General features: G+C 44.4%; 2 protein-coding genes across 2 annotated transcripts in view; one reads left to right on the top strand and one right to left on the bottom strand.

Moving 5' to 3' along the window:
- Positions 1 to 7,543: 7,543 nt before the first annotated feature.
- LOC307046387 (uncharacterized protein) overlaps positions 7,544 to 22,082 on the bottom strand; it is a gene marked incomplete at its 3' end in the record, with an annotated part of 50,576 nt that continues 36,037 nt past the window's right edge. The window contains exon 2 of the mRNA XM_079692782.1: positions 7,544 to 8,444. Within this exon, the coding sequence (XP_079548908.1) occupies positions 7,544 to 8,320 (777 nt within the window). The 5' untranslated portion in view covers positions 8,321 to 8,444. The remainder of the gene's footprint in view (positions 8,445 to 22,082) is intronic.
- On the top strand, positions 13,521 to 14,859 carry LOC307013149 (uncharacterized protein). The gene is made up of 2 exons (XM_079640405.1): positions 13,521 to 13,631; positions 14,031 to 14,859. The coding sequence occupies exon 2, from the start codon at positions 14,054 to 14,056 to the stop codon at positions 14,594 to 14,596; it is 543 nt and encodes a 180-aa protein (XP_079496531.1). The 5' UTR covers positions 13,521 to 13,631; positions 14,031 to 14,053; the 3' UTR covers positions 14,597 to 14,859.

The raw sequence follows: 22,082 nt of genomic DNA on the forward strand, positions 1-22,082 counted from the left end.
GTGCAAAAGCTAAGCATTGTATTCACCAAGTAAACAGCATAAAAACTAAAGCCTTAATAGAAAAAAGTGAAATATGTAATAACATTTAATACATTTCAAAAGGCTCCAAAAACATAGTAGACACATGTAAAGAAGAAGAACAGTGATCTTTGGGCTTATTGTTCATAGTCTTTCTGTCAGGGGGTCGAAAGTCATTGGTACAAAACCTTACCTCTCCCATTAATAAAACGATCCTGTTTAGTTTGTTTCCTATAAACTGTCTATTTAAAAGATTAGAGATCTCCTATCATGCTATTTATAGGGAAACCTGGTCCCACCAGAATGCGTGACTCCACCACGACTCCTTAACACCGCAGTGCGTGGTGGAGTCACGAACTTTGCTACAATTACGTGTCTGCACCACGCAAACAACCCCAATGTAAAGTGAATGAGGCTGCTTTGTCGTGGTACACACACACATTTCTACAACGTCCAGCAGTGAGCTTTTATTCTATAAAACGTTTTTAAAATCTACTTTATAGTAACTCACGGGAGGCTTCTTTTATTTTATTTGTATTCATAATAATTTGTATTTTTCGTCAGAATGTATTATGGTGCATTAGTTACGAATGTTTGTTCTCAAAAAAAAGTGCATTGTGTGTAATACAATTGTGATTTTTATTAAATTAGTTAGTTTTTAAGGAAGGCCAGAGCTTCAGTTGTGTCAAATAGATTGTTCCCTTTAGTTAACGTTTTTTAAAAGAACATTATATTCCTATTTGATCATGTCCCTGTGCTTTCCCTGATCTTTCCCCCCCAAAAAGTTGTAAATTAAAAAAGTGAAGTACATGTTATGTTATAAAGCCGTGGAGGGCGGTAGTTTATAAACCAAATAATAACCGCCCTTACGGGACGCTCTAATAAGTAAAGCGAACGCACCCGCAAGGACACCTGGCCTCCTATTGGTTGAGGGATTTTGACAGGGTTGTTGCACAAAAGATCCGAGCGCGCACTGAAGAAATCTGAGAGCAGACATTTCAAGAGCTCACAGAAACAGCCTGAGTGCGAGGAGAAGGTTTTAAGCTGGAACACAGGAAATCTGAATGCAAGCGCACAGTTTGAGCAGAAACAGAGCAAATCTAAGTGCAAGCAGGCACTATTTGAGTGCGAGGACAGGGTTTGAGGGAAAGAAATCAATAAAGTATGCTCTCAAATTTAAATACCACGCTCTTGAATAAAGATAGGGAATAACCCCCATAATAACTGACATAACTATTAACTTGGACACGCTACAATATTATCATTAATATTTATATTAAAACATTCCTTTGACACTTATAACATTACTTTGCAAGGTAAGCACAACCAAAATAAGTTTGCAAAAACAGAATTTGAACTCTGTTTCTGTGCTCCTACAATATTTGTGTAGGCTATAATACTATTATGGCCCGTCTACACAGCGGCGTGCGTTGACGCTTCACCACTCACTTTGAATGGGGTGACGTCACTTTTCGCCGAACTGCATTGTGGGAAGCCACGCGGAGCGTTGCTGGCGTTGCTCGCTGCAAAAGTTGAGCAATGTTCAACTTTTGGCGCCTCGGCAGAAGCGTCAGCCAATCAAATCCCGTTTATGCAAATCTGCCAATACAAGCGCTAGCCAATCAAACCGCGTGTATGCTGGGAGAGACTACACAGGTCATTTCCTCATATTCCAAAAATGGAGGAGAAATTAATTATAGCGGTAGTGAATCACCCGGTGTTGTATGATCAGTCTCTGTTCACTACCGGGATACAAACCGGAGGAGCCAGGCATGGAGGGAGGTGGCAGAGACAGTGGGTGGAACTGGTAGGTTTTCGCCTGTTTGGGGAGTTTATATTATATTATATATGATATGCTGAACAAACTGTGCTGTTTATTAGCTGTAAAGTGTCTCTACTGTAGGCTACTTTTATTATATGTACAGCACTTTGGCTCGACCAAAAAGTTGTTTATAAATGTGCTATATAAATAAAACTTGATTTGATTTGATATTGTGGTGCCGAAGAAAGGGAGTCGGAGGCAGTGTATTAAGAATGGAGTTCCAATCTTTATTATCCATTAATCCCCAAGAGGTTAGTACATGAACTGCTCTGTATAACAAGCTAGCAGGAATGGCAGCTAAAGCTACTCGTTTTCCCACTAAAGGGTCCGTGTGGCAACACAATAAGAAAGGTGAATTATGGTCCAACATAGTGTCACCATACAACCCCCCCCAGAATTCACTCATAAACAAAATCCGTATGGCGGAGAGGAACAGCACTCCTACCCCCACGAGTCCTGCGCAACGGAGCGGGTACAGCGACTTCCACCTGTGCAGCCCCCATCAGAGGAGGGACCGGAACAACAGGTCCGCACTCCCTGACAGGAATCAAAGCCGGGGGGCGGCCCCGTCTTGGCGGTCGAGCCAGCACCACCGGTTGGTCCACCTCCAAGTGAGCAGCCTTCACCCGGTCAACCGAGACGTGCTCAGGCTTGCCGCCCATGTCGAGCACCAGGTGCTTGTCACCGTGCTCCAAGACCCGGAAAGGTCCGTCGTAAGGGGGCTGCAGGGGGCCTCTGTGTGCGTCGTGACGGACGAAAACGTGCCCAGCCGAGCACAGCCCCGTGGGAACCTGAGACCTTGGCGCAGCATGCTGAGTGGTCGGAACTGGAGCGAAAGCCTCCGCCGCGTCCCGTAGGAAAACCCGCTGGGCCGTGGCAGACCAAGGAGCTGATGCGTTTGGGAGGAAATCACCTGGAACTCTCAACGGCTGACCGTAGACCATCTCCGCTGAAGAGCACTGCAGATCCTCCTTAGGTGCGGTCCTCAGGCCCAGCATCACCCAGGGCAGCTTGTCGACCCAGTTACCGTCCGTAAGTCCGGCCCTGAGGGCCGCCTTCATGGAGCGATGGAAGCGCTCGCAGAGGCCGTTAGCCTGAGAGTGGTAAGCGGTAGTCCTGTGCAGCTTAACCCCCATCCGCCTGCCACGGCATTCCAGAGTTCGGAAGTGAACTGAGAGCCCCTGTCTGAGGAAATGTCTGACGGGGTGCCAAAACGACACACCCACGTTGCAATGAAGGCCCGGGCAACATCTGCGGCCGACGTCGAAACGAGCGGGACCGCCTCCGGCCAACGGGTCGTCCTGTCCACCATGGTGAGGAGGTAGGAAAAGCCCTGAGAGGAGGGCAATGGACCAACCAGGTCGATGTTAACGTGGTCAAACCTCCTCTCAGGCACCAGGAAACGCTCCAAAGGGGCCTTCGTGTCGCGGTGCACCTTAGCGCGGTGACAAGCCACGCACTCACCAGCCCAAGTCCTCACGTCCTTTTTCAGTCCATGCCAGACGAACTTCGCGGCCACCAAGCGCACCGAAGGCTTAACGCCGGGGTGTGACAGTCCGTGCACAGCCTCGAACACAGGACGCCTCCAGCTGGCGGGAACGACTGGCCGTGACAGGCCCGTGGAGACGTCACACAGGAGGGTAACACCCGCGTCGCAGAACACCACGTCCTCCAAGCGCAGCCCCGCGCCCTCCACCTTCAGAGCCTGGGCGCCGGGGTCTGTGACCTGGTCCGCCGCCATGCGATTATAGTCCAGGCCCAACTGGATGGCACCGATTACGACTCTGGAGAGGCAATCAGCAACCAGGTTTGACTTGCCAGCCACGTGCTTAATGTCTGTGGAGAACTCAGGGATGTAGGAAAGCTGCCGCTGCTGACGCGCCGACTAAGGCTCCGCCACTTTAGACATGGTGAAAGTGAGCGGCTTGTGGTCGACAAACGCCCTAAACTCCCGGCCTTCCAGCATGAAACGGAAGTGCCGCACGGCCAAATAAAGACCCAGGAGCTCACGGTCAAAAGCGCTGTACCTGCGTTCTCTGGGCGTCAGCTGGCAGCTGAAAAAGGCGAGTGGCTGCCAAGCGCCCTCCACCCACCGCTCATGCACTGCGCCGACCGCGTAGTCCGACGCGTCCGTGCTGATGGAGATGGGAGCCGTAGATGATGGGTGTGCCAGCAAAGCCGCCTGAGCCAACGCAGTCTTGACCCCGGCAAAAGCGACGTCCGACTCTGCTGTCCAGTCGATCGCCTGGACGGGGGTCTTGCCTTTCAACGCTTCATACAGCAGCCGCATGATGTGCACGGCCCGGGCGATGAAACGGTGGTAGAAGGTCACCATCCCCAGAAACTCACGGAGCGACTGGGCTGTGAGCAGGCGAGGAAAAGCCGCAACAGCCTCCACCTTCGCTGGCAGAGGTGTCGCACCGCCCTTGGTGACGCGGTGCTCCAGGAAATCAATGTCAGAAACCCCGAACTGGCACTTTGCAGGATTGATGATTAATCCGTGTTCGTTGAGCCGCGTGAAAAGGGCTCGGAGGTGGGACAGGTGCTCCTGCACTGAAGCGCTGGCGACGAGTATGTCGTCAAGGTAGACAAACACAAACGGCAGGTCCCGCAGCACCGAATCCATCAGGCGCTGGAACGTCTGAGCGGCATTCTTGAGCCCAAAAGGCATCCGCAGGATCTCAAAAAGTCCAAAAGATGTTATCACCGCTGTCTTGGGAATGTCCAGGGGGTGCATGGGCACCTGGTGGTATCCACGCACCAGGTCCACCTTGGAAAACAGCACTGTACCGGCCAGATGCGCCGAAAAGTCCTGAATGTGCAGCACCGGATAGCGGTCAGGCGTAGTGGCGGAACCCGCCGTTCGGTTTGGGGACGACGTGCAGGGGGGAAGCCCAAGGACTGTCGGAGCGGCGGACAATGACCAGGAGCTCCATGGTTGCGAACTCCGCCCTCGCCACAGCCAGCTTAGAAGGGTTCAACCGCCGGGCCCTGGCGTAGACAGGAGACCCCTCGGTAGTGACGTGGTGCTCCACGCCATGCTTAGTGGTAAGCGCAGAGAAGGTGGGCAGCGACAGGCCTGGAAACTCGGCCAACAGTCTGAGAAACATGTCTGCCTCCGACAGCGAGCCCGACAGCCCGTCGTACGCTGCGCTGCCAAGTGTGCACACGAGGGAAGAAAACGTTAAGGCATCAACCAAACTCTTATTCTTAACGTCCACTAAGAGTCCATGAGCACACAAAAAATCCGCTCCGAGGAGGGGAAAAGAAATCTCCGCTGTCACAAAATCCCAGCTGAAATGCTGTCCTCCTATGCACAAACACATCACGCCGTACGTGCGAATGGGACCGCCGTTAGCCGTCGTCAACCGCGGTCCGTGCCCACCACGGGTGATGTCTTCACTCGACGCGGGAACTAAGCTCCGTTGAGCGCCCGTGTCACACAGAAACAGGCCTCACGAAACGCTGTCCCTGACGAAGAGGAGCCTGCCCGTGCCACCGACGCTCAGGGCCACTACTGAGCGCCGGCCCCTCCGTTTCGCGGGGGTTTGTAGCTGCACGGAGCGATGCATTTCTTAGCCATTGTCCCGAAACGTGCATGGTAAAAGCACTCTCCGGTGTCCCCACACCGTCTTGAAACTGCCGTGTCCGGCCTCCGCCATGCTTTCTTGCCTGCAGATGGCGTGTTGGCCAGCGCCGTCTGGACCCGGGAAGGTAAGTGACGCAGGAAAATCTCCGTGAATAAAATCCGGGGATCTTCCCCCCCTAGCAGATTTAGCATTTTCTCCATCAGCTGAGATGGCTTGCTGTCTCCTAGGCCTTGAATGTCAAGTATCTGGCGGGCACTCTGCTTAGCAGATAAGCTAAATGTCTTAAGGAGAAGGGCCTTAATCGCCTCATATTTGCCATGGTGTGGGGGGTCTGTGATAAATCCAACCAACCTGGACGATGTGGAGCTTCCCAGCGCTGCTACAACATGGTAGTATTTCAGGTCCCCGTCACGGACCTGCCGGCAGGCGAAGTGCGCCTCCATGTGTGCAAACCACTCCGCCACGGCATGCTCCCAAAACTCCGGCAGCTTTACGAAAACATCGCAATTAGCCATGTTCATTGAGACTTCGGAAACTTTCTCGAAGCCGTCGGGGTCACCAGTGTGGTGCTGAAGAAAGGGAGTCGGAGGTGGTGTATTAAGAATGAAGTTCCAATCTTTATTATCCATTAATCCCCAAGAGGTTAGTACATGAACTGCTCTGTATAACAAACTAGCAGGAATGGCAGCTAAAGTTACTCGTGTTCCCACTAAAGGGTCTGTGTGGCAACACAATAAGAAAGGTGAATTATGGTCCAACATGGTGTCACCACAATATATACAATGTACTTAATTTTAACATTGAATGGACAGTTTGCAGGCATAGACAGTATATTTAGCCAGCATGGAATGTAGCATAAAATAGCACCATAGACATTAATGTCATAAATGTTCATCATATAAAGTGTGAATGTAAAACCTTTTATGCAAGTGACAGTTATAAAGGGATTTGCTTTTCATTAATGGAGGAATAATTTAGTCAATTCTTCAAGTAGTTCAACAAATTAACTTTATTATTTCATTTCATTAGAGGAATTGTGCAGGACAAGGTGGAAGTCTCTAAGGGACAGGTTCCGGAAGGAGAAAGCTAGGGAGAAAGAGGCAAAAAGAAGCAGGGCAGGGTCGTCAGGGGGATATAGCCCTGGCGTTTCACGGCAGTGATGGGTTTTTTAACCCCATTTCTCATTGACCGTGAGACGTCCAGCAATGTCCCCCGGCAAACCCTGCCTCCACCCCCCTGTACTACTCCTGACCCCAGCCAGGTGCCAGAGGATGAGAGCAAAAGCCAGGTAGATGAAAGCCAGCTTGGTGAAACTCAGCCAGCCAGCAGCCAGCAATCCGAGGCAGGGCAGACAGGACAGGAGGAGGATAATGTTGAGGGCCGGGGAAAAATGAGAAGGGGAAGGGAGATGTCCGCCTTTGAGAAAGGGTTGCTGTCAGCCATCGCTCCTGTTCTCTCCATGCCACGACCTCAACCTCGTCCAGTGGTGGAGGAGGAAGAGGACGAGTTGTTTCTCCGGGGCTTCTTGCCTTCATTGCGAAGGATGTCAATGTCGAAGAAGACAAGGCTGAGATTTGCCATTCATAAGGCATTTTTTAAAGCAGAGCAGGAGGAAGACTGATTCATCCCTTTTTTTTGTTATTTACAGCCATACTGATCCACACTACATGTTTTACACTCATCACTGCACTCATCACTGCACACACTTCACTCACAATATTACATATACATTATTATAAATAAAAGTTATTTAAAGTATGTTATAGCTATACAGTGTCTTCACTTGTTCATGTCGTTTGTCAGTTGCAACATACGGAAGATACAGAAGCTTCATGGATGTCGATATATAATGTGCTGTCTTCTGTATAATTGTTCATGTGAAAACCTGTTGAAATCATGAGTGGTTTATCAGTAAAAACAGGGCTGAAGGAAAAAGGTTGTTAGTCATATTATAATATCAATTTAAGAAACATGTTTATTAGGAATGTTTGATGTAAAATGGCATTTTAAAATCATTTGGAATATTTGCTTTTTAAAGAAAATATGGGTAGCTCTTAAAAGAGCTTTTGGTTTGGAGGCTCTTAAAAGAGCCATGGTGACCCTACACCACATACTACTGCCATGGCACTGCACCCTCCTCATTGAAATAGCTGCAGAAGGTCTCCCGTAATTGGATGGATCTGCGTGTGGCATTGTTGGAGCCCATCCTCGGTGCATCACGCAGGGTTGGAGTAGCTGGAGCTTCATCCGTGGGCTCTGCGATAGGTGTGCGTGATGTCCTTCCTATCGTCTTCCTGCAGAGGAAGTTGTGCAACACACAGGTGGCCTTCACACAAAACTCTACTACCTCCGGGCTGGTGGTAATGACACGCCTCAACATTCTCCACTGAGATGAGAGGATGCCAAACGCACATTCAACCACCAACCTGGCCCAGCTGAGGCGGTAATTGAACATCCTCCTTTCACGCATGAGGTGACGTCCAGGGAATGGACGCAGCAGGTTGTCCAGCAGCGGAAAAGCCTCATCTCCAACCAACACATGGGGAAGAAGGCCGAGCCGCTCTGCTCCTGGGATGACGGTGTCAGGTGGTAGCTGCAGACTGCCATCTCTGAGGCTCTCTCCAAATACAGAATTACTCAGGCTCCCACTGTCGCTGCTCCTTCCAAAGCCTCCGAAATCCACTACCCTGAAGAGGAACTGGGCATCCACGACAGCCAGCAGTACCAAGGAATGGGTGGACTTATAATTGAAGTACAGGGACCCAGAATTTGCCGGAGCCTGGATCACCACGTGCTTCCCATCAATGGCACCAACGCAATTCGTAAAGTTCCAGCGCTCCTGGAACCCAGCAGCGATGCCTCTCCAGTCCTCTGTCTGTTGTACCGGCATGGTCTCCTCAACCAGGGCGGTCCAGATGGCACCGGCAACCTCCCTGACGATGACAGTCACTGTTGCATGCCCGACCCGGTAGCTGAATGCTATGGTCCTGTATGAGTCACCGGTTGCCAGGTACCTGAGAAAATAATAGTATGATTAAAAAAAATATGTGTCCCCACACACACACAAACACACACACACACACACACACACACACACACACACACACACACACACACACACACACACACACACACACACACACACACACACACACACACACACACACACAGAGACCACCACCCCAACACACACACACACACTTCAAGTACTGCTGAAAACAGGAGGTCATCCAGATGGAGCTTTTGGACCAGAACGTGGTATTCCCCCCGTTGCAGACGTTTTCTGAGTATCGGATGTACCCAACAGCGACACACACTACATGGCCTCCCGCGAGACATTGCATATACTAAAGCCACCCTTGCTACTACACTTGCTACCGATGCTACAAAACCGGCATCCATTTTGGCAATAGTGGAGAAGAACCGGGCTTTTTTGCTTTGTATGTCGGGGGCGGGAGATTCATGTGATTGGTTGTTGGTCTCGTTGCTCGCATAAACTCCCCAAGCTTCAGACAAGCCCGCGCCAAACGTCAACGCACGCCGCTGTGTAGACGGTCTAAACTGTGAAACACACCTTTTTTCACACCAGTTACTAAACTAACATTAAAAAAGGCTGCTACACCTGAACAACCATGTGGACGGAGACACTAACCTAGAGAGAGATGAGTCACCCCTCCTCTGTAACCTGATACCTAGGGTCGGTCTCATGTCTCTTATTTGTCATTTCTTCGCTCCTCGGTCCTCGGTCTCACCGGAAGTTGATTTTTCTGCGCCATCTTAAGGAGCGACCCATGGCGCTAATTTGTGCCGGAGGATCGAGGAGCGATAACGGAGGAACCACCAGACCATCCTCCGGTGAAATCCTCAGCCACTCGCCCCGCCCCCTTGCTGTGTATCAGTCACTGATTGGATGCTGCAGTGCATTCACTGATCAGATACTTCTTAACATGAGAGCAGGTGTCAGTGGAGTGAAGATAACACATTAAACTCAGGGGAATCACTACTCAGTTTATAGAGTGTATTGTTTTAATTAAGGCATCATCTAGTTTCTACACCAGTGGTGGTGGTGCAGCCTCCTGGCTGCTCAGTAGAGTTACCTTCCTGAGTATTTTCCTGTGCTTTAACTATAACGTGTTTCTCTTTGTGCTTCCTGTGCGGTCCCTCAGCCATCAACCAACAGACCCTCCAGCCAACCTGCTTGCTTCTCCCTTCCCCTTACCTGCCTGACTTGTTCCTAGCCCAGACTGACCTGCCTGCCTCCCCTTCCATACCTCCATAGTCCCGCCATCTCCAAACCTGCCTGAGTCTCCGAACAATAAATATGTTAAGCATAATTTCCTCTTGAGTCATTGTCTGCGACTGGGTCTTGTATAAAACAAAATCCTGACACCTTGTTTTATGTTTTTTTCCGGGAGAAGGCCTTCAGTGACCAGTTAACATTTTCACACACACATTGTGCTCATCTTTGCAGCTTTATGTTTATCAGTTTACTGCAAACAAAAATATCATAGAAGCTGGGCTTGTTTTCCTAATTTCCATATTGTAAATATACAAATAATTGTTTTACTTCACATGTAATTCCCCTGCTCCGCCCCACAGCCAGGTGCCGTTTTACTTTCCTTCTGGTGGCTGGATTTGTATCAGGCCGCACTGCCCCACTGTGAATAACGAGCATAGCCTCAGTGGGGCGGGGGTGCAGGACCCTGCCATGACATCTCATTTGGTGAAGAGGAGCAACTTCAGCCCATTAGCCCCAGCCCTCTGATGGTAGGCTGTGTGTTTGAGAAGGGACACAGCTCAGGACTCCGCTGATTTGAGTCTATCTGTGATCCTGATTTACTCTGCTGACTTTACTCTGCTGACTTACACCCACAAACTATCAAAAAACATACAGTAACTCATGTTTGGAAGCAAAAATATGTTTCTGTAACTAACTTCTACAGATTGATCGGTATGAAACACAGTAAAACGCATACCTCTGGATTCAAGATAAGATATATTGCTGTAGTGGTTTAATTTATACTTTTATGGATTTTTGGATAAAAGGCACACTTAAGCGATCAATATTTTCAACATTTTAAGGAATTGCATTATATTACAATTCATTAAGCTTTAGTGACTTACAATACGTGCATTCAGCCATGAAGAAAGACAAAACGCAAGCACCCTGCTACACGCCGTCCTGATATTAGCGAGCCGATTGGCCGGAGTGAAGTGCACATGCTGCAGTGTATGGTTTAAAGAGGCCCTGTAATGGTTTTTGGGGTTTCCCTCTTCTGTAATGTGTTCTATAGGTTGTTGTGCATGTAAATGGTATGGAAAGGCTAAAACCCCTGTGTTCCCTCCAGAGGGAGTTTCTCTGGAAGAGTGATCCATTACAGTATGAACAATATGATGTGAAGGCTGTCTCTCTCAGTGAAACGTGTTAAATCCACAGTTCCCCTTAACTTGTCACAGTCATTTAGCTCATTTCCAGAAATAGCAGGCAGCTGTTTAAAGTGAAAAATATCTGAAACTGTTTACACCGTCTCTCCTGCACTGAGTTAAAGACTAGTTTTGAATATGGAGTATTTTGTATTTTTCAGAGCTTAAATTAGACTATTGAATGCTAATGTTGCTCTTTGTATGCTAAACGTGTAATAGGCACGAGTGCTGATACCCCAGTTAACAGAATCATGTGCACTCTGATTTGCCAAAATGAAACAACCAAAGGAAAATCCTGACAATGTAGACATTTAATTGTGACAACAAGAAGAGCACAAATACCAGGATATGTTGTAACAGGGTTATTTGTTTACATCATTAGTCAGTGTTGAAGAGACCACAAACACACAGCAAAATAAATACTGCATGTCTGGAAACACACAACTGATAATATGTTCGCCACGACAACTTCACATCTGAGTCCCCTGCTTCAAGTGAAAATGCTTGTTTTAATCATTCATCATCGTTTTTTCTTTGTGTGGGCTCACCAACCCAGATTGAGAAGAAACTAAATATCATAAATATAAGTGTTTTAGAACAGAAAAACCAATAATAGAATTGGAGGGATGAAACCCTTTTTAATGGTCACACATACATGCACACACAGCGTGAAATTCGACCTCTATTTAACCCATTTTAGTACTATTGTAGCTATTGTACAGTGTTGGGGGAGCAATGGGAGTCAGTGTCCGGTGCCTTGCTCAAGGGCACCACGGAAGGGCCCGGGAGGTGAAATGGGTAGCAGTCCACACTCCATATTTAGGTCTGTTCGGGACTTGAACCGGTGACCCTACGCAGTCCAAGTCCCTACTGACTGAGCCACTGCCGGACAATGTGACCTTGGAAAAGAAGAGACCAAGATATTTAGGATAAAAAATGATTTTATGTATAGGAAAACCTGTCTTTCGTGAAGCATATTCAGGCAGTAGCCAATACACCAACACTGAAACACATGAGCAAAAAAAACAAACAAATGAACCAAAGACAGTGAAAACCATAGTATGCATATAGATTCACACTTAAAGTGGACCTATCATGCTATATTTGAAAAATATATTGTAGGGCCATACCTATACAAAACATGTCTGTGAAGTTTGTTGCTTAAAATACCAAACGGATCACCCATTGTAGCCATGCCTCATACTGCTCATACCCCTCTATTCCAGCCCTGCTCCAAAAAGGCTGATTCGCTTTAAGCTGTTAAGCCCCAAGCCTGTTTTTCAGGCCTCAGGCTCGAAAATGACATTCCCAGAACAAATTACCATATCTTCCCTTCTAAAAGGCTTAAATTAATCATCTTTTTTCTCAAAGCAAGGTTACACCTGTGAGTTGGATGAAGAAGAGTCAGAATCAATATAGATCTTTTTAATTTTAAAGTAAATTCCGATTGAACATAGTAAAAAAATGTAAATTATAGTGATTTTGATGATTGACACCTCTTTTGAACCGTTAGAGCAAATAGAGTTGAGGGGAAGTTCCTAAAATCCATCTAAACATTACCATTGGTGAATAGAGTGATGCGCAGCCGGATTTGCCCAAACCGGAAGCTAGGTTGTAGCTCTCACACAATCTATATGAAATCTCAGTTTTTGACAAAAATTAAATGATGGATTATCAGTAATCAGTTCAAAGTGACACAGACACATCGGATTAACCTTCGGCAGCGCTTTTATCGTTTTAATGCCATTGAACACAACTTTTGATCAGAAACAGCAAAGGTAAGACGTATTTGCCGTTTTGGCTCTGTAAAACTATGTTGTGTGTGGGTCCGTTTCTTGGTTTTTGCTTCACATTTTATCACAATGCAGGCTCAGTGAAACAGTTGAGATCAACATCAGTATTCACTATGACCTGTTTTACATGATATGTAAATACAACAACATAATAATTTGTAATAGAAGACATCCCCACATACAGTACATGAAGTATTGTCCATCAACCAGACAGTGGAACTTTGCCAAACGGATCGCCAGCGTTTGTACTGACTTAGGAAACTTTCCTGTTTTAACATCGACAAAACCATGATGATCATGTTTTATTGTTTATTTATAGTCAATTCTGTCTTTTTCTTTAATGTCATGGTTTGGTAACCTGTCTTTAAAGAGCAGAAAGTCTCTCTTCCTTCAGGCCAGAGGTTAGCTGTCCCTAGTTGCAGAACTAAGAGTTTCAGCAGCCATCACTCAAATTAACATTAGTTCTTGCAGTGTCACAAAGATACTACTATTTTTATTATTATATTTTGTTATTTACTTGCTAGATTGTTTATTTGTGTACTTTTTATATCTATTTAAATGTGATAGAGCATGGGGTACTTTTTAAAAGATTTTTCTGTGTTGTTTTAAAATGTCAGGATGGATCCCTTGGGTCTTTTATCTGCAAACCAAATTAACCTACAGGTAGAAATAAATCACCTGAATCTGAACTTGATCATCAGCGTCTACAAATGCCACTTGTGGTTTGCGTTTAAGCTGCAGCTTCACTTCTCTAAATTTAAATCAAACTTTTTGGGGTTCCCAGCTGCACAGCAAACACAGAACTTCCTCTTTCCTCGCAAACAGAGCGAGCAAAGCTCCACCTCTGGTCAAAATAACACGTTTGCTGCTTTCATCAGGCACACACACAGAGAGGAGTTAGCACAGCGGAGCGTAAAGACTTACACTGTGGTTGCAGGCACATTTAGAGAAGGTTAAACTTCTCCTGTTATTACCAACTAAGAGGTAAGTTGTGAGACGATATAACTGTACTGCACATGTAAAGTAGAATTTCTTAAATCAATTTGTTTTGATGGTTGTTCTGGCAGATTTGCACATCCCTCTGAATTGTGCACATTGTACACAAAGCTACCTCGCATATCTGCCTGGCTTTCCACTTTTCATACCAATACTGCACATATTTGATTCGATTTTATTTTTACAGGTATATTATATATTTGTTATATTTAATGTAAATATTACTACATTTTAATGTTATAATAGTTTTTTATAATAGTTTTATTTTTGTGGTCCTTTTCTTACAATGTATCTTCTTCAACTGTGCCTCTGTATGAACCAAATGCACCAAGGCAACCTACTGTACTCGGCAGTACAACCTGTTTCTGATTCTGATTTGTCATTCAGATATTTGCATAGATAACCTGGACATGGCCCTTGGCAAAGAGAAGCTGCAGCTCTTGTTTCGTTTCGTCCTGGTGTTCTTGGTGGTTCTGACCTCAGCTCTGAAAACCCTGGATTCAGACCAGGAGCTGCAGGACAGCGGTTTCGGTCGCCCGCCGCCTCGCCACGGCCTCAAGCTGCTGGGCTGGTACGTTCAGGACTGCCTGGACAACAACATGCGGGCTCTATGTGATCCCACTAAAGGAGAGTTTGGATTTCACATGTTTCAGAACCTTAGGCCTCAGAAACTGCTTCCAATAATAGAGGACGAAAAGCAATATGCATACTACACCATCGGAAACCTCCACTCTTTACAGGCCGAGGACCTGCCCTTTGAAGTCAAGAGGTACTACAACCGCAGTGACCCTAAAAGCAACATGGACAGAGTTTTGGTGAGATACAACTTCAACAATAAACACATCGACCAAATCTACGCATCTGCACATTACGATCCAAACGAGACGTACATTATTGGCCCCAATCTTCTTGCCTTTCTTCGACAACAGCCCCACATTAGCATAGAGATGTGAATTCTGATGTAAAACTCTCTGTGACAACTTGAATAGCTCCGTGATTCATTCCTCCAGACTAGATATATGATGGAGTTTCAACATTTATTAAACCATGTGGATTTGGCTGCTGCTTTTCTTTGTGGTCTGATTGCAAGAAAAGTTACATTTTTGATGATTGTATTTCCTGAAAGTCAAGTTGCACAGTATGCCTACTTTTAGAATATACAGTAGAGAATCCATAGTAAAGTGTCTTAAATCAATCAAATAAATGTTCGAATGGGCTGCTTTGGTGTGTGTCTATGTGTGAACATTTCTGTTCATTACAACTTTGATCTTTAGTACCTGGATTGGGGCATCTTTCAGCTTAGATCACATTGTAATATTCACAAAGGGCTTGCAACACACGGACATCCTAATTCTGAATGTGTGAAAATAACTGAGCAGTCACTCCATCAGACAGGTGAAAAAGCCAACAGCTTAAACTAGAACGATTGTCGTATTCAACTTCAGGAACTCACAGGAAAACTTTGCATACATCTACAGTAAGAACAGTAGGTCAACAAAAAACTATAATACCCCAATACACTGCTATAGATTGACTTCATCTCACTTCAACACCTTAAAATAAGTGTGTCTAACCTAGAGATTTAAAAAAAAAAGGAACACAATTGTTTATGTCTATTCAAGTTCAATACAATTAACATAATTATCTTATTTTTATTCAACACAACTTACAGAGAGAGTTTTTCCCTGTTTGTCATGGTATTGGGATAAATAATAGCATGGGTGTTACGTCCCCAGCTCGCTTAGGGTAAAAGGGAAGCAACACGAAACCAGGTGTTCTTGGTAAGAGGTTGATTTTAATAATAAACTCAAAATAAAGTTGATATAACCAAAAATACAGGCTCTTAAAACCAGCTATCTGTTCACAATAACGCTACACAAAACGAAGGCCACAGATTATCACAGTCATAGCACACTATGGGCACTTAAGGCTAAAATAGTGAGGCATCTCGCACAAGTTCGACGCCGTCACAAATCACAGAATACACACAAAACACACTTAAGCACACACTCTAACTAACCACTGTAGCAGAACTAGCTCAGAGCTACACAGAACTGACACAGAACGTAAGGCGAGCACCTAGAGCCGTGTGACACAGATTCAGACCTCTCCTGTCTAACTGAGATGCACACAGTCTTGTAAGAGGCCCCGGAAGGTGTGGGCAGGGATTGGTGAGTCGGGCCCGACCTGCTCCAATCCAGATCTTCGGTCACGCCTACCGGAGGAGGGACAGGAAGCTGGCATCCAATGGCGTCCGGGCAACGGCACATCTCATATACATATAACATACACAGCTGAAAACAATCCCAGACAGGTTAACGAGCAGACAGCAGCAGAAGCCGTGACACCCCCCCCTTAAGACACAAACTCACAGTTTTGTTAACCATGCCTACTACTAAACCTACCTAATAATTCTGAAGGACTCTAAAAGACTTGAAGGAAATCTCTACACACAATACACATAAGGACCAGGGTCGTAACATGGGTCAGAGTGGATTGTACTGCTTACACCAAAAGAGGCGAACACTAAACAGACCAAAGAGTTAAGATGCATTCACATGATAGGCACATTTCTCTTGACTCACTTAGCACAGCTGTCATTTGATTGGTAGGTCAGCAGTTAACAAGGTTAAAGTTGAGATATTTTTAACTCTGTGCAAAGAGCTTGGAGAACATCTTGATCAATGGTGCCACCGCTCTCTCCATAGAACGCCATCTCAGAGCTGTTATACCGCATATCATGAATGCAGCTTTATCAGTAATCATTACAACAATTACGACAACAATAAAACTCCATAAGCTGTGCAGATATTTTACGTACGTACACCCTCCAGCCAATCATAAAATCTATGCTTTGAGACAGCCATTGAAATACTTATTTTGATCGGTCGGCAGATAACTGTTTGTTAAATCCACTGCATTGAAGCCAATAAAACTGAATTTGGTTATGGGCGCTGATGTGTTCGCTACTTCTTCATGTCATGACCTTACTGTGAAAGTAAAAATATATCACCAAATATATACAATCTCTCAATATAAAAGTTCCACAGAGCTTTAGAAATGTGTCTGAAGTCCAATATCAGCTCAAACAGCAGGCAGTCAATCAAAATGTTGACTGTAATGAGTTGTGAAACAAGGCAGCACACACCTTCATGGCCAAAAGGCATAAACTTGCAAAACTCACTTTCAATATTATGATGACAAAGCACCCTCAGCCTGCAGTCCTCAAACCACGCAGAAAGGCCTCATTCATCTTCGCTCTCACCACTTGGACCGCCGTACGTTCACAGGTTGAATTCAGGTTTGATTTGATATTCCCACTGAAAATAAAACAGGGCTTCTGAACGGGCCCATGAACAAGCAGGACCAATCTCAGCAGATAAGAGAGATTTATAGGCTCCTCGCTTTCTACAGAAATATGTGGAAAACAAAAGATACACTGTCTGATTTTGTTTTACTACCCAGAGATACCTCAAAACCCCCACATTATTTTAGCTTACTGTTGATATTTTAAAACTCAACTCTGAACGCTTGTGTTTTTGCACAATTAAAGTTAGAATCCTTGTAAGTGGTCTAAAGCGTGTTTTCATTACACAGATGTTTCTGAGTTACATGTTCTCCAGTCACTGGGGGCAGCACCGAGCAGCTCCTCCGTCAGACATGCAGGGGTAACCAAGTTTTCGTTAGCACGACTACTGCTAGCATTTAGAGATGTAGGTTATGGATAGCTTTCTTTTATTGCAATAGTGTAATGCAATAGATTGTTGTTTGTTAACGTCATGGTTAGTTTAATGAGCTTTAAATGCAACCAAAAATCGACATTTCCCTTTTTTCCCGACAAAAAATGTTTCACTACAGCATAAATATCTGCTCTGTTTTGTCCTGTATTTTCCTTTGACCAAAACAATCAGAGACTAGAATAGGGAATTGTTTGATTAGTGTTTATTTGTTTTCATGATTGCCCCACCTCGTTATGCATTAATTCAACAATTCTTTAACAACACGCAAAGCTAGAGCCAAAGACTTTGACCAGCAACCAAATGAGCTTTTCCTGCTCAGATATATTTACTACACTATAAATATACATTGCCTCCTCAGACTTGCTATCGATTTTACGCTACTACGATAAGTATTATAATACAGGAACACTATTTTTTGATACACACTTTCACAGTTATCTTCGTGGTATTTTGATTATGTGTATTTCCACAGCAGGGTAAAGCCATACTAGGCCTAGCTGTACGTTTTTTGGTACCACTCTAGCAGAGGATTCAGCAAGAGCCGATACAAACCGGTAATGTGAAAAAACGGTGGAGCAAGGATTGGTCAGATCGAATAATCACTATTGGCCAGTAGACATCCAGCCTTTCTAACTGGAAAACTACCATCAATAGCATGAACACATCACTCGTAAATGATTTCACTAAATCAGCATTGTGTTGGATTGGTGCATATTTTGTTATCAGACATATCTCAAGCCAGTCTTTTGCAGGACCAGCCCACACAAAACAAAATAAGTATAGAACACCTGATAGAGACATATCAAAGTAACAGGAAGGGGATGCTTACATGTGATTATCAATCTGAGAAAGATTATAATTAATGTGTGCAAGACTATGCATAAACGATGTCTGGAATACTAAATAATAAAATATTTTCAAGGACAAACGTATAATGTGCTTATCCACTGATTAAGTGCACATTGTGTCCCAAGAGTCTGTTGTATCTGTGAAGAATACAACAAACATCGAAGCAATCTGTGAGTGTTAAGAATTTAGCCCGTCACATTCAATAAAGAACTCTTAAGAAAACAATCAACACCAATTATGTGAACAGTGCTCAAACACCTGCTTTGTATTCTGCACCTCTTTCTGTGATTCCCTTCTGAATGAGCACGCCATTTAAAACCTGCGCAGGAAAGGAGGATCCTACCAGTGATCATCAAAATGATTACACAGCAGTAAATACATAATGCAAATGCAGCGAATGGACATGGCTGAAAAATACTGAGAAAGTGTTCTCATTTGAAAGACTATCCAGTTTCACTCAACATGATATGTTAAACAATATAAATTAATTAAATTAATTCTCATCATGATTATTAAATGCACACATTATTACACAGCACAATATTTGAAGTCATTGTTACAGATTCACGTTGGCACATATTCAATATACCTGCATTTATCCTTATATAACTTGTATTATCTCATATTCCTTTCATGGTCAGGGAACATCATTTTCACAGACATGTTGTACAGCAAAATCTGGTTTCATTTACAACATGTTCTTTTCAAATATTTATTTGAGGAAACATTAACATTTATAATAATTGTTGCATCAGGAATGTAACTGATTTGTGATTCCACTCATGTTGATTTAAGGTTGAGGGTCGGACATGCATCAGTTCCAGTTAAGCCTACAGTAATCCTCCAAAGAATGAAGGGAGTTCAAAAAATGTCCCCTAAAATGACACATGCAAATGTGTGTGTGTGGGTGTGTCAGCTTATGGCATGTGGGCATGCTTGGCTGTTTCTTCTTTGACAGCAAGTGTCTCGCTCCATAAAACCAGCCCAATGCAGATAATAGCACTGATGTACACACTGCTCTCCTTCTCCTGTCCCCTTGTTTTGTTCATCTTAAATGTGCTTGAATGGAAATCAAATTGAAGGCGGCTATTAGTGGAGACTGGCTCTGATGTTTCACTCTGCCCGTCCATGCTTAACGGAGGACAGGTTTTTTCTGAGTGGATGGTTGGGGGGACGTGGGGGGAGTCCGAGCTCTTTGACAGAATTGTAAAGCGGCAGAATGAACAGATGTCTCCCAATGATTAATGTTCCTCCCTGTCTTGCCTCAGAGGAGCTGCGTGCACATACATCTCTTACACCTCCCCCAGCTCTCCATAAAGCACATTTCTTTAACTCACCGTCTTTTCAATTAGTTCATCTATTATTTTTCTCCACAACATCACCATCAATGCTAGTTTTGTGGTACCTTTCCCTTGCTGATGGATTTCATGGGGACGTTTCTGGTTCTGGTCTGTACATCAGACGTTAATAACAGTACAGTTTAATTTGTAGCTACTTAAGGCTTTAAATGGAAATCCCCCGTGAGGAGGAAAGAGACGTAAACACTGTGTCGAAGGTATCGATCATAGAGAGAAACAAACAGAAGCAGCCCCCCCACTGTAATTTAAAGAACATTTAAAACCTTTGTCAAGCAGAGTAAGCCTGACCCCTGTTGGCCAAGTTAGAATGCAATTTCCTTTGTCTTCAATGTGCAATTATGCATAATATGAATGAACAGAAGCATTGCCTGAAGGATGTTTTCAGTCATGTGATGTCCTCACCAAATGTTTCCTTAGTAGTGGTAAAGATTTTCCCAGCATGCATTAAGTGCACACGAGGCTGCATGCCCATCACAATTTCTCTCCTTTAAACCGTTCTCTAATCATACAGCTATATAATTACCTCAACTCTGGGCATTTGCACTTGAAGAGGGATTTATTCACATGTATTCACAGAGTAAAAACGTTTTCAAAATCCTGAGTTTGTCTCCTTCTGTCTTTTAAGATGTATTTATGTTTGAATGAGCTGACAGAAGCATCGCAGAACAACAGCGCCCCCTGCTGCAGCTCCAAGGAGGAAAGCAACAGTCTGGGGAAATTGCCCATTAAAATCCAGCACTGCATTGTAATGAATACCAGGCGTATGGTAAAGGGCTTGCATTAAATATTTACACTGCCGGTTAATATTTCATAAGGTAATTTTGTATTTAAATTGGATTTAATATTTAATATAAATACAGAGCTAAGTGGGGTATACTATTCTCAAACACCAATCCAGACACCTTCCATATGACCTGGGGAGTAAATAGGACCCGGACAGCATACATATGTAGATCTTCGGAGAGGGAACACACACAGACACACTGCCATGCTCTGTGTCCCCCTCTGTGATGGGTTGAATGAGTCGGGTCACACCACAGATTCACATGAAGAATCCTTCAGGATGTGATGTCACTGGGATACACAGGATGTCATATTTCAGTGACTCATCCTAATTCGGGATTGTTTGCGCCTCTGTAAATTGTCAGATTATTCTCAAATATATTTGGTGGGAGATTAGTGCAAAAATAAAGCTTCCTTGAGGAAAACATAATTTAATATTTTATAACTTACAGCACTTTGATTTGAAGAAGGAAAAACAGCCAGGACCCCTACAGGCCTATTTCACTGCAGCTACTGAACTTCAGCAGTTTACTTACAACAAAAGCTGAATTATGAGCAAAAGTTGTAAAGTTGTATATTTACTTACAGATCAATGCTCTCACTCCAGAGCTGATCAATTAGTGGTTCAACTGATCAGAGATCAGATAAAATGCTGTGAAAGCACAGTTAACCTTCTGAAGAGGTGACGGAAGCTACAGTCATTTCCGTTTAACTTTAGCTAACAAAAATGTGAAATCAGAAACCCTTTATTTATTATTATTTATTATTATCCTTATTATCCTCTATTATTATACTTATTTATTATTATTATTATTATCATTATTATTATTATCCTCTATTATTATACTTATTTATTATTATTATTATTATTATTATTAGGGTCTGAGACCTAGGTCGGCGAAGACCCTATTGAAATCGGTCGCGCAGCGACCGATAAACCTGCGAAACACACACAAAACAGGGAAAACGACCGGCAAAAGCACAGAAAAGGTTCGTAAATCATGACGGGTGATAGGCCGCGTGAGCCCAGTCACGTGGGCGAGTGACTGCAACTCGCATGATCGATATCGGTAGGATCAATTTAGTCGCTCGCAACGCGAGCGATAACCATGCAAAACCCACACAAAACAGGGCAAAAGACGGGCAAAAGTGGCCTAAATCATGACAGTAGGTAGCCCACGCCAACCGAGTCACATGGGCGCTCGCGCCATCCTAGGCCGTTCATAAACATGATTGATATCGGTCCGATTATTATTATTAATATTCTTCTTCTGATTATTATTTGAATACATTGCGCGCACTTTTGACCCCCGCAACATATGTGAAAACTCACCAAATTTCGCATGCGCATCACAAGTCGTGAAAATAGCGATGTGTAATTGGTACCGGAACTTTGCGTAAAAAATTGCGTAGACCACGCCCACTTCCGTTTTTAACGTTAACTCCCCCTACTTTAACTTTCACGTAAACCAACGAAACTCGCTACGCATATCTAGGGTGCGGAGACGAGCAAAAAAGCCTCTTGGAGGGGTATAAAATAACGTACAGCAAGTCGGCCATTTTGAATTTGGCGTTGGAAAAACGCGATTTATCGCGTTTTTCGTCCTCCGCACTTTAACGAACTCCTCCTAGGGAATTTATCCGTACGACTCCAAATTCGTCGGGTAGCTTCTCGACAAATGGGCGATCTAAAGTTATCACGGAACTTT

This window comes from Notothenia rossii (genome assembly GCF_949606895.1).
Source record: "Notothenia rossii genome assembly, chromosome: 7".
Classification (NCBI taxonomy): domain Eukaryota; kingdom Metazoa; phylum Chordata; class Actinopteri; order Perciformes; family Nototheniidae; genus Notothenia; species Notothenia rossii.